This window comes from Arabidopsis lyrata (assembly GCF_000004255.2).
Source record: "Arabidopsis lyrata subsp. lyrata unplaced genomic scaffold ARALYscaffold_6, whole genome shotgun sequence".
Lineage (NCBI taxonomy): Eukaryota > Viridiplantae > Streptophyta > Magnoliopsida > Brassicales > Brassicaceae > Arabidopsis > Arabidopsis lyrata.
The window spans coordinates 18,901,470-18,915,270 of record NW_003302550.1 but is presented as its reverse complement, the minus strand read 5'-3'; the positions used below and the strand labels follow the sequence as shown (position 1 = coordinate 18,915,270).

At 45.7% G+C, this 13,801-nt stretch overlaps 1 protein-coding gene across 1 annotated transcript; it reads right to left on the bottom strand.

Annotated features, from left to right (window-relative positions):
• Positions 1–11,144: 11,144 nt before the first annotated feature.
• Positions 11,145–12,822, bottom strand: LOC9310621 (peroxidase 38). Its single transcript, XM_002872367.2, has 4 exons — positions 12,563–12,822; positions 12,115–12,306; positions 11,849–12,017; positions 11,145–11,743 (listed from the first exon to the last, which is right to left on the bottom strand). The coding sequence occupies exons 1-4, from the start codon at positions 12,767–12,769 to the stop codon at positions 11,271–11,273; spliced, it is 1,041 nt and encodes a 346-aa protein (XP_002872413.1). The 5' UTR covers positions 12,770–12,822; the 3' UTR covers positions 11,145–11,270.
• Positions 12,823–13,801: the final 979 nt, after the last annotated feature.

Sequence of the window (13,801 nt, the reverse complement as noted above, 5' to 3'; positions counted from 1 at the left end):
ATATATATATATAGATAAGGTAAAAACACAGACAGACGAATTCTGCATGGTACAGAACTTGTATTTCAGTGGACAAACAGTTAAACAAATTAATGAAGTCTTATATTTCCATCTTCTTTGTTTTGCAGCAACGGGTCTCGCTAGATCTTTGAATTGAACCCATTTGGTTTTGTGAAATTTGGACTCGTGATTTTCTTGTGTAAATTGTAAATGAATCATTTGAAACAAATGATGGTCCCAATAATAAGCTAAGCTAAGAAAATAAGAACACAATATTTCAATAAAGCAAATGAACTTTGTCTTTATTTGGAACTCGCACGTTTTTTTCATTGAGGCATGAAAACAGGCGGTAAGCGACTTGTCTGTTCAGCAATATAGTTAGGAACAAACACCTTATCTGAATTTCACTTTCTCAGTTTTGCATCGGTGTAGATGATCATTGAGCTTAGACAGTAACTTGTCACATATACTTAGTTGCACGTTAATATATGTGAATGTAAGAATGTAAAAATGACATTTGCCAATGGTATCTAGCGCACACTTGTGCCTACCACTCTTATCTAGATGAATCAAAGAAACCACCACTCATTGTGTTTTTCGATGAGTGTGGTTCTTCTACAAAAGCCACTAACAAATCTATCTATTTGTCTAGTGGGACAACATGCACCACACACAACATGTGTGCTTCTCCTAATTTTAGGTCTAAGATATGTAATCTTTTTCTTGTTACCACCTCTTTCTTTTATACCTCTTAGAGTTCTCCAAAACTCTAGGTTCCACAAGCTCTGCCTTTTATCTTTTGGGTAATAACTTTTGTTCTTTTGTCAACTTGACCCAATGATCTGTTTTACCACACAGCTACACTGCACTATGATACATGCATGTAAAGTTGAATCATGCTCTAACTCTGACGCAGGCAAGCCTTTACGGCTGCTCCACTGCTTGCTCCAACTTGAAGCTTTTCCGCTCTATTGCACTTCACAACCACTACAACTTGTATGCTCTGATTTCTGCTCTATTGCGTTTCAAGTTTACTGAGCTGCTAAACATATCTCTGCTCTGTTGTATTAAGCAGCTTTCACCTTCTGTATGTTCTGTTGCGCTTCAGGTTTGTTGATGGTGGGTTTTGGGCTCGGGCCCAAACCCCTTAACGGGCCTAAACCCTTCAACAGGCCCATGCTTCCCTGTGGCCCAGCAGAAGCCAAAGGAAGGCCCAATTCAATTTTCCACCGACCAAAGGGGCAAAAAGGACATTTCGCACGAACAGTGTACCCTACTTCTGCATCCTATAAATAGCAAAAAAGAATGATTGTACATAGATCCCGAAATAACCGCTTTTACAGAGAATATCATACAATCGTCAGAGCACTTTGCGGCTCGGCTCGTATTCTAAATTTCTAGCTCGTCTATTTTTGTAATCGTCGGCTCGTTCTTTAAAGAAGAGATTCTTCTTTCACCCTTAAGACTCCGAATACGTACTTGTTTGATTTTGAGGATCAACAGTTGGCGCGCCAGGTAGGGGAGAAGCTCGAAGATTTCTCTCAAAACTACGAACCGACGAAACAGCAAAGATGATAGACGCATTCCACAACGCACTCGGCGCAAGTGCCTCCAGCTCGGGAGGAGAAGCATGCACGCCCGCAGCCGCACCGCCTTCGCTACCCCCGACGCCGGAAGGACCTACCGCGGCAGCTACCGGACCGCACCATGCACCACGTCCTGATGCTCAGATAACTCCCTCGAACGGACGTAACACAACGAACCCACAGGTTAACACCAGAGCCGGGACGAACCAAAGAAGTCAGGACCGCAGCGAACCGACGACCTGCTTCAAAACATCCTCACGCACCTGAGCCAGCAAGAACCCAGGACGAACGTGCGACTTGAATCTCTGGCAGCAGCCCAGGCTTGCGCTCAGGATGAAATCAATCGCCTAAACGCAAGTCAGATGCAAGGTGTGCGACCCGCTCAAGGAAACCAAGTGCCGACCCGGCAAATCCATCCTGTCACTTCGTCGAGCAAAAATACCCGAGACCTAGAGCTCGCCGAACTACGACGCATTGTCCAGGATATGAACACAAAGGTTCATAAGGCCACAAGTGCCACACCGGAACTCGACCGCGTCCTTGAAGAAACACAGCAAACTCCTTTCACTCGAAGAATAACAAGCATCTCACTCCGAGGGCGCCAAAAGATAAAGCTCGAGCCCTATAACGGAAAGGGCGATCCAAAAGAATTCCTAACATCATTCGGCATCGCGATCAACCGAGCCGAACTAACCGACGAGAACTTCGAAGCAGGACAATGCCAAATTTTCACCGAGCATCTAACCGGTGCCGCCCTCAACTGGTTCTCAAGACTTAAGCCAAACTCAATCAGTAGTTATCGTGAACTATCCGTAACGTTTCTCAAGCATTACTCGCCGCTCATACAGAACCAGACGACCAATGCCGACCTGTGGTCCCTTGCGCAAGGACCCACGGAGTCCCTCCGATTATTTATCGACCGTTTCAAGGACATCATTACCCGGATCGTCGTCCCATACGAAGCCGCAATCGTAGCTTTGCGCAACGCAGTGTGGTACGACTCTAAGTTTAGGGACGATATCACGCTCCATGTCTCGAACACGCTCGAGGACGCACTTCATAGAGCAACGAGGTACATCGAATTAGAGGAGGAGCGGCTCATTCTGTCACGAAAGCACGGAGTAACAAAGGCATCGGCGCCGAAAGAAGCTCCTGTGGTAAAACCTACGGAGCCAAGACAGCACCTCGACCGCAATACGAGCCAAGGTAGAAAGCCGGCCACGTTCGTCATAAATAGTGAAGACACGGTGCCCAAACAATAGAACAAATGGGCAAGAGATACCGATGCCATTACTACAGGGCCGGTGTATTGCGAGTATCATAAAAGCAAGGCTCACGCGACGGAGGACTGTCGCTACCTGCAAGGACTCCTCATGGCTAAGTATAAGAGCGGCGGCATCACCATCGAATGTGACCGAGCCCAAGGGGGCAATAAAAACCAAAAACGAAACGAGGCCACTGCTCGGCAATTCCTCCAGGATCGAGCCGAAGGAGCAGCTGGAGGCGACGATCAAGCAAACGATTCGGCCAAAAGACAACGCCATGGCAAAGCTGTCGCCGACGCCCCCGCTGTCGTTCGACAAATCCATATGATCATGGGCGGCCTTCAAAATTGCAACGATTCGGTCCGTTTAATCAAGCAGTATCGAAAGAAAGCCGAAATGATGGAGACGTGGCCAGTAACGCCGAGCCAACCTTCCGTGGAGATCGAACCCATTTCTTTCACGAAAGAGGACGCATCGGATCCACTGCGATGCGTTGGCATCAGAGCTGAAATTAGTCCAGAAATCAAAGCGGCCCTTGTGGCCCTCCTCAAAGAGAATTTGTCAACCTTCGCTTAGAGCGTTGAGGACATGCCGGGAATCGACCCCTCGATAACGTCCCACGAGCTAGGCGTGGATCCGACATTCAAACCTGTTAAGCAGAAAAGACGCAAATTGGGTCCGGAACGAGCCAAAGCAGTAAATGACTAGGTCGAAAAGCTACTAGGCGCCGGCTCCATCATCGAAGTCCGATATCCAGAGTGGTTGGCAAATCCCGTCGTAGTCAAAAAGAAAAACGGTAAGTGGCGGGTGTGCGTCGACTTCACCGATCTGAACAAGGCTTGTCGAAAAGATAGCTACCCTTTACCGCATATCGACCGGCTCGTCGAAGCCACAGCAGGGAACGAGCTCCTATCGTTCATGGACGCCTTCTCTGGATACAACCAAATTCTCATTTATAAAGACGATCAGGAAAAGACGTCCTTCATCACCGATCGCGGAACGTACTGCTACAAGGTGATGCCTTTCGGTCTAAAAAACGCCGGAGCAACGTATCAGCGCCTCGTCAACAAAATGTTCGCCGAACAGCTTGGCCGAACTGTCGAAGTCTACATCGACGACATGCTCGTTAAGTCATTGAAAGTTGACGACCACGTTCAAAACCTCCGACAATGCTTCGACGTGCTAAACAAATACCAAATGAAGTTAAACCCGGCCAAATGTATGTTTGCGGTAACTTCCGGTGAGTTCTTGGGTTACGTCGTCACCAAGAGAGGGATAGAAGCCAACCCAAAACAAATTCGCGCTATACTGGAGTTACCCTCTCCCAGAATCGCCAAGGAAGTACAACGGCTGACCGGCCGGATCGCGGCCCTCAATCGATTCATCTCGAGGTCGACGGACAAATGTTTGCCGTTCTACAACCTCCTAAAGCGAAGAGACAAGTTTACCTGGGACGACGCAAGAGAGAAAGCGTTCGCCGAACTTAAGACGTATCTGACGACGCCACCGGTACTCGCAAAACCTGAGAATGGTGAAACTTTATTCTTATACATAGCTGTATCCAGTTGGGCCGTCAGCGGGGTATTAGTACGAGACGACCGCGGCGAACAGAGACCAATCTTCTATGTAAGTAAATCGCTAATCGAGGCCGAGGTCCGCTATCCTACAATGGAAAAAGCTGCGCTAGCAGTCGTTACGTCGGCAAGGAAGTTGCGTCCCTACTTCCAGTCTCATACCGTGGCTGTGCTTACAAACCAACCTATCAAAGCCGCGTTACACAGTCCGAGCCTGTCTGGAAGAATGACCAAGTGGGCCGTCGAACTCAGTGAATACGATATCGACTTCCGGGCTCGACCAGCCATGAAATCTCAAGTCCTCGCCGACTTCATCGTTGAATTACCAGCAATGGACCCGGACGACACTACACTAAGCACCAATCAGACGAATGGTACTTGGACCCTCTATTCAGACGGCTCGTCCTCTTTGCATGGATCAGGTATCGGCATCAGGCTCGTCTCCCCAACCGGCGAAATGTTAGAGCAGTCCTTCCGGCTACGTTTCGCGGCGACAAACAACGTCGCCGAATACGAAGCGCTCATCGCTGGACTCCGACTCGCAATTGGGAGGAACGTCCGACGACTCCGTGCCATGATCGATTCACAGCTCGTAGCAAGTCAATATAGCGGCGACTACGAAGCAAGAAATGATAGAATGGACGCGTACTTCAAGGTCGTCCAGCGTCTGTCCAAACAATTCACAGAGTTTGAGCTAACCAAGATACCACGGGGAGATAACGCTCCCGCAGACGCCCTAGCAGCACTAGCCTCAACGTCCAACCCAGACCTTCGCCGCGTCATACAAGTCAAAAGCATCTACCACCCCAGCATTGAAGGGATCGAATCCATCAACCTTGTGTGCAGCCGCGCCGCACCAGATCCGATAAGCGACCCCGACGATTGGCGCCTCGAAATACGCGATTTCCTGTCAGATGGGACGGTTCTGGTAGACAAATGGGAAGCACGACGTCTACGCGCCAAATCGTCAAAATATACTCTGTACCGCGAATGCTTACTTCGGTACAACGCCTCCGGGGCAGTGCTCAGCTGCCTCCATAAGGCGGACGCGGCAGAAGTCATGAAAGAGACACACGAGGGAGCAGGTGGAAACCATTCAGGAAGACGATCTCTCGCACTCAAAATCAGAAAGCTCGGCTACTACTGGCCGACGATGATCTCGGATTGTAAAAACTACGTGCTCAAGTGCGAGTAATGCCAACGGCACGCCCCCGTCATCCACCAGCCGACTGAACTAATGAAAGCTGGTGCCGCGCCATATCCTTTCATGCGTTGGGCCATGGACGTCGTTGATCCACTTCCAGCTTCGTGGCAAAAACGCTTCATCCTCGTCATGACTGATTACTTTACCAAGTGGGTCGAAGCTGAATCCTATGCAACGATCAAAGCCAAAGACGTACAGAACTTCGTTTGGAAATACATCATTTGTCGGCCCGGCCTACCGTACGAAATAATCACGGACAACGGCTCGCAGTTTGTTTCGCAACAGTTCGAAGATTTCTGCACTAGCTGGAAAATTCGTCTGAACAAGTCAACGCCGCGTTACCCCCAAGGCAACGGCCAGGCTAAGGCAACAAACAAAACAATCCTCGCCGGACTCAAGAAACGGCTAGAAGCCAAAAAAGGAGTCTGGGCAGACGAACTCGACGGCGTCCTGTGGTCATACAGAACGACCCCGCGCAGTGCCACCGAACAAACTCCGTTTTCCTTAGCCTACGGAATGGAAGCGATGGCCCCGGCCGAAGTAGGGTGTACAAGCCTCCGACGTTCCATGATGATACAGAATAATGATCTCAACGATGAAATGATGAGGCACAGTCTCGACGACCTGGAAGAAAACCGCAACACCGCGCTATGTCGAATCCAGAATTATCAACTCGCCGCAGCGAAATACTACAACAAGAAAGTCCATAATCGGCATTTTAGCGAAGGTGACCTCGTCCTCAGAAAAGTGTTCGAAAACACGGCCGAACTTAACGCCGGGAAGCTTGGCGCGAATTGGGAAGGTCCCTATCAGATATCGAAGATCGTCCGACCCAGAGACTACGAACTCCTCACAATGTCCGGCGTCGAAGTCCCCCGTACATGGAATTCGATACATCTGAAGCGATACTATTATTAAAAAAAAAAAAAAAAAGGAGCTCGGCCTTACCGACGCCTCACTATGTAATGTGAACTACGAGCGGCTTGATCCCTCCGATCAGAGGGTACGTAGGCAGCCTCGTTTACGAGGCACAGCTGCAAATATTAATAAAATCTATCTTTTTAAAGACAGAAACGAAACGAAATACGTTAGCACCCAGGCCCGGTGTCTAATCGAACGAAAGCCGAGTTCCGTACTCGCACGATTAAAACGACTGATCACGTAAGCCGAGGCCGAACTCGCAATCATGCTCGTTTTAATCATTCGAACAGGATAAGCCAACCCCGGAGGTCGCACCTAAAATTGTTCTGGGTCCAACCCAAACACGATTATCGACCAAGTTATTGAGGTCGTCCCCAATAACTTGCGCGGAACGACCTCGAAGGTCGTACCACCGAGTGTCTTGGATCCGACCCAAACACGATTATCGACCAAGTTATTGAGGTCGTCCCCAATAACTTGCGCGGAACAACCTCGAAGGTCGTACCACCGAGTGTCTTGGATCCGACCCAAACACGATTATCGACCAAGTTATTGAGGTCATCTCCAATAACTTGCACGGAACGACCTCGAAGGTCGTACCACCGAGAGTCTTGGATCCGACCCAAACACGATTATCGACCAAGTTATTGAGGTCGTCCTCAATAACCTGCGCGGAACAATCTCGACAGTATACGCAAAAGATAATAAACGAAATAGATGTTCAATAAAAGAAAAGCCAACAGAAGTGGCAAGAGTCTTACAAAAGCCGACTACGCGTCAAATAACTTAAAAAAAAAAAAACAACATAAAAGCTCAAGACGCGGCCTCGTCTTGAGGAGGATCCCTGACATGGGCGTCACCATCACCAACGACTTGGTCGACGGCCTCGACGTCACCAGCAACTTCATCGTCAAGTGCTCGGCCAAGTGCTTAAAGTCAACTCGGGACTTTGACAACTCCTCAAGACAACGCTCCCGTTTTGAAAGAGCGTTATCCCGTTCCTCCTTCAGTTTGGCGACCTCCTCGCGAAGAAGCTGCACCTCGGAGTTAGCACTCTCCAGGCCCTTCGACGCCTGATCGGCCCTCTTCGTCTCGGCTGCCAAGGCCCTTTGGTGATCCTTCGAGGCCGTGTTCTGCTCAGAAACAACGCGGAGGCGACGCTTGTACATATACGCCATCCTGTCAATCGCGCCAATGGCCTACAGAAAGAAGTAATAGCTCGGTCAGAAAGCAAAACACTTAAAGTATTGCGAAAAGTTCTTAAGGCATTACCGCAACGGTCTTCTTCGCGGCGTCAGTGAACGCCGTTCTCTCCCACATATCTTGGAGCTCGAAGAAGGGAGATGGACCGACGTGAAGCTTGCGGAACAGCTCCGCACAGGATGTGGAATCAGTCGAGATATGAACGTCGCGTCCGTTATAATCATATCGCCACCTATAGTTAGGGGCCCAGGCCGTCCTTTGTTTCTTGGTTGGGTCCGAACGCACCGGTTCGGACTCATCAGCAGCCCGCTTCTTGGTCGGCTCGACCTGAGAGTTGTCATACAAAATAACCTCCCTGCCGCCTAAGGGCACATCGTGAGAAGTCTCGGCAACGGGTAGCTTAGCTGACCGCGCTTCAGCCACCTCTTTCTCCCTCCTCTCCCTCTCTACGTCGGGTCTTGCTTCCGAACGATCGGCACCAACAACACCATGACCGCGTCGATCACGATGGTCACCTTCATCTCTCCTATCCCGACGACCTAAAGATCGTCGCTCACTCTCCTTAGCCTCGTGTTCGGGTAATGAAGACGTTTTCCTAAGGCCATGGCCTCGTCTTCTTCCCGGCTCATCCTCTTTGACGGCGTCACCGACGATTTCTTCTTGTATCTTGATGAGTAATCACCCACTGCGTCGACATTCATTTTCCCCATAATCTTTGAAGGAGCTGGTATGTAAAAGAAAGGGGAGAGAAGAATATAAGAAAAATTGTACGCACTCTTCGAACGAATAAAGAAAGAAGGGAAAGATCAAGGTCGACCTGGAGTCTTGTTAACCTTCCTTGCTTTCGAAGGACCTCCTCTTCGGCTCGTTCTCTTTGGTTTTGAGGAAGGGCGACGAACAGGATCTTCTTCGTTGGGCCAGGTATACGGGCACAAAGCTAGAATCTTCTTATCGTCGTCGCGAAGCTTCTCAGGATACGGGTCCAAGATCTTAGGACAACGAACTACAAGAGGAAAAGAAACGAGAAAAGCAAGTTAGATAGATAATCAGTTAACAAGGGATCGACCTCGGAGGGATAAGCAAACTACAGGGTGAAATAGTCCACCCATGGTAATTCGTGACGACCACGTCCCCAGCGGAATCGTTGTCGATCTTAACAAAGAAGTACCAACAAAGCCAATCGTTGGTCTTACTCTTCGCACCAACAACCAACTTTGGGGTCAGCGAAGACTGAGTATACACCAAGCCCGGCTTGGATTTCCCGAAATTCATCTTCGTCGTCAATTCCTCGTACAGAGAACAACGAGGTTCGACGCCGCACCGCTCAGCCAAACAAATCAGGCCGTAAGCATTCCGAATAGCAGCCGGAGAAAGTTGCGCAAACGCCATTTTTCGCCGCGAAGCGTATTGAAGCAAGAATGCCGCAATCGGGAAAGTCAGCCCGCAGTCAGTGATGAGCTTTTCATATACACAAAGATATCCAGGCGGAGCAGTCCAGGGCCGATCCCACGGGTTCGGGATGAGCGTATTTAGGGAAGCTGGAGCATCGTAAAAATGGAGAGAAAGCTCAATCGTCTCCCTCGTCGACGACGTCGGTTGAAGGTAATTCGGAATTCCCGGTGCTGGGCCGCTGGGCTGAACAAACCCAACCGGGGCGGGCACCCGCCTCATCAATGGAATGATGTCCAAACGATCGGCGACATCAGACGACGGGCCTACAGAACGAGCCGCTCTAATAGTAGAAGATTTTCGTCTGATGAGCGGTACGTTATCCTCATCCATAGACGCCGCGTCACTGTCGTCATCGCGAAGGCACATGGTTGTAACGGACTTAGGATTTGCACTCGGTCCGGCTGCTTCCATGCGACTTTCGAGCTCGCGACGTCGTAACTCTGTAACAACCGGAGAGTCTCTGGCGACAGACAAGGCCGACGATCCGGAAGAGGTTCTAGATCTACGACCCCGGGAGTTGCTGACAGATTTGTTGAGAAAACGATCAACAGACCGGATATTCGACTCGTCGGAAGTACAAGATCGGCGATGGTCGGAGACGGAGTCGAAAGAACCGACACTTGAAGACATAATCGGAAAATAAGAAAAGACGCGCTGTGAAAAGAAGAGAGAACAGAGAGAATACCTTCGAAATCGATGCGGAGAAAGAATGAAAGGAATGAGGAGGAAGCGAAGTATTTATAGAGGGAGTCGGTCGAAGAAAAACCGCGTCATCATTACGTATCGAAGAACGGCGTAATCATCACACCTTCGTCGCCTGCAACACGCGAACGGCCCGTTTATCAATGCCTCGGGAGCGACAGTAGACGAATCAGAAGAGAGCGTCCATCACACGCGCCTCGAGAATACGCGAAGGAAGTCGAAGCGAGAACGACAAAATGATTGCAACCCTAGCCGCGTCATCACTACGCACTAGGGTTGGGGGGCTACTGTTGATGGTGGGTTTTGGGCTTGGGCCCAAACCCCTTAACGGGCCTAAACCCTTCAACAGGCCCATGCTTCCCTGTGGCCCAGCAGAAGCCAAAGGAAGGCCCAATTCAATTTTCCACCGACCAAAGGGGCAAAAAGGACATTTCGCACGAACAGTGTACCCTACTTCTGCATCCTATAAATAGCAAAAAAGAATGATTGTACATGGATCCCGAAATAACCGCTTTTACAGAGAATATCATGCAATCGTCAGAGCACTTTGCGGCTCGGCTCGTATTCTAAATTTCTAGCTCGTCTATTTTTGTAATCGTCGGCTCGTTCTTTAAAGAAGAGATTCTTCTTTCACCCTTAAGACTCCGAATATGTATTTGTTTGATTTTGAGGATCAACAAGGTTTACTGAGCTGTTTATGGAAGACTTATCCTTATGAGATCAAAATGTTTAGCTCTTTTCTCACTTCTTGGATCTTCTCCGACGCGCTCCAAAATTCAGCACGTCACTTCATTCCATGTGACTTCACATTGGACTGTCACAGCTGTCTCGGATACTCTAGCTTAAAGATCACTGCATCTACGTCTAGCACAGAGATCACTACAACTGTGTCTGCATCTATTTTCCAACGTCTTGTGCATTACACATCGTTTGTAACTGTCCATGAATCTGTACCAGTCTTGTTCACAGCTTCATAATCATAATACTCTTGAATCAGTGCCTTTTCCTTTACTTTAGTTCCTTTAGTAAGATTATCCTTGTCTTTGTTCATGCAATACTCTTGAATCTACTAACCAGTAACAACCTCAAGATATCTTCATCACTAACAATGAAGCATGTAAGCCTATGAAGTTGAACCAAAACATCCATAAACTTATCGGCCACTGTCAACTTTATCAACGTATGACCATAAGCATGGATAAATTTAGTATTTCTTCCATAGGTAAAACTAATTATATGGATCTAAACTTTAATAGTTATGTAGATTATAAATTAAGTAACATAAAAGAAACAAGGAAGTACGGAAAAAAATAACATCTTGACAACATTGATAATTTATCTATTATTAAAGAAAGCCATTTCCTCACATTGAACTGGCAAATTCATTTGCATCATCCACCACATCCATGATTTTCGATTTCGAATTCACCACTCTACAATTCAATCTAATTTCTCCATGTTTCCCTGTTAAAGGTGAAAGGCTTCCCATCCTTATCATTGCATTTACGAACGCATCGAAAAATTTCCCTTGACCATTAGCGTATTCTCGGACTAAAGGGATAGTATCTGCAGCATCCGGGCTAGAGAATAACTCTTGGTCGCTCTGGATCAGTCCTTTGTTCTCTTTGAGATTCAAATAGTACTTATTGTCAAAGAGTGTTGGTGTACGTAAATCAAAATCTACCAAGACACTCTGGTTTCCGTTAAGCGGACATTGTTTTCTGAGCGTGGCAAGGTAAGATTTATCAAGGGTTGGGTCGGGTAAACCGGTTTCACCGAAGTTGTAAAGGCGATCTATTATGAACTGACATTGGCTTTTGCCAAAGGTGTGACCACCTAACCAAATAAAAGTATAGAAAGAATAAATAAACAAGACCAATAATCATGTAGAGTTATTAGTTATTACAACTATACGTGGAAATATTTCCAATAATAACGTACCCGAAAGAGCAACAAGATCAGAAGGACGGTCTAGTCCGACATTTTTGAATCTATCCTTAAGTACTTTAAGGGTAGAGGATGGACCTGGAAGGTTCATATTAGCAAGATCCATAAACCCTCTTAAGCTGTCTCTTCTTCCATTTGGAACCATCCATGAAGGACCTCCCGCCTAAAGTAAACATATTTGGTCTAAATATTTTATCCTCCTTATAAATTAACAAAATGGTCTAAAAAATCATTTGGGTAGCATAGTAGAAGATTCTTACCAAAACGACAGATTTTTGAGCTGCGATGGCGAGCAAATCAGCACATGAAACAGTTCTAGGACATGCTTTCTCTACGGCAGCCTTCATTTTGTCGATCACATCGAAACCTCGAGCGGAATTAGCGTTGCCAAACGCATCTTTCTCCGTCCTAAACGATGTTGTGTTGTCTAACAATATCGATGCATCACACCCCTTTTTCAAAAGCCAAATTTCAATAACCATACAAACAAAAGAATTTTCCAGTTTGAGTATCTTATATTTGAAATGAATAAATCGTGAAAGAAACTATATGAGTTAAATTACAAACTGAAATGTCTATCAAATTTTCTTATCTTAATTTCAAGTTTATAATATTCCTAAAGCATTCCCGCTCATTAGGATAAACTATTGGGAACCAAAAAGAGTTAATTACATATACATGAATATATTGAATCTAATGGTATCTTACATTAACAAAGCAGTCGTGGAAATGAAGACGAAGGATGCTTGCAGCGATGCGAGGGTCTGATCTCAGAGCATTGACAATGGTATTGGTTACAATGTCAAAGACTTGCGGACATGTTTTATCGTAAAAGGAAGGGCTTAGTTGAGCATGAGACAATGAGACCTGAAGAAGAAGAAAAAGAAATCCTAATTTTATCAAAGAGGAATGCATTTTCTTTGCTCTCTAAGAAATTTATTTGGTTATGGTTTAATTTGAGTGAATTTAGGTTTTGTCTTAACGATTCCTTATATAGGCAAGATAATCTAGCTTGGCGGCTTTTACTGTAGACGTAAATAGTTACATATGGAAGAGTCGTGTACATTAAATAAGATATTGTTATTTGTGGAATGACTCTGTACAAAGTGGTTTAAAGCATCGCGTACCTTTCGGCTACTAGGTTTTAAAGTCTAAGAAAACTTTAATTACCACTTGTTTCTAATTCAGAATATTTGTTTTTCCACACTTTAAATGCATTTAAACTTACTCTCTTTGTAGATAGGATTATATTAGTGTTTTCTCATGTAGTTAGACGTTGTGATCTAGCCATTCACGTAAGGTTATGTATCAAGGGCATGTTTGTTTGATCATCTAACATTTCTATTCAGATGATCCATCTAAATGTTCCATCCAAATGTTCCATCTAAATGTTGTTCGTTTTAATTTTTGAATGTTCATTTGGATGGAGCATCTATATAAATTTTTATTTGTTTGGTTAATTTTTATAAATCTTCATTTCCATCTAGATGACTTTGATAAGAAAATGAATAAAACACCCATACTTTTAATCTAATTATATTTTTATTTTAATTTTAGCTATATTAATTTAATTATTGCTCTAAAATATATTTACAAATAAATATTTCAAACTATGTTTTAACATATAAAAGTTAATTTTATGGTTTTGGTAGGAAAATATGATTTTACACTTTTGACTGAAAAATATGATTTGCCAGAAAATATGATTTTACGGTTTTGGCGGAAAAATGTGATTTAGCGAGAAAATATAATTTTAACAAGAAAATTAAGTTTTGTGCTTTTGGCAGAAAATATGATTTTACGGTTTTAGTGGAAACACAATTCTTCAATTTTTTCGGTTTTGGCGGGAAAACGAATTCCGTAACTTATTACGTAAAAACAGAAAAAAAAAGAAATTGTGAATAAAACATATAAAATTATGTATTGTATATTAAAAATTAATCATGT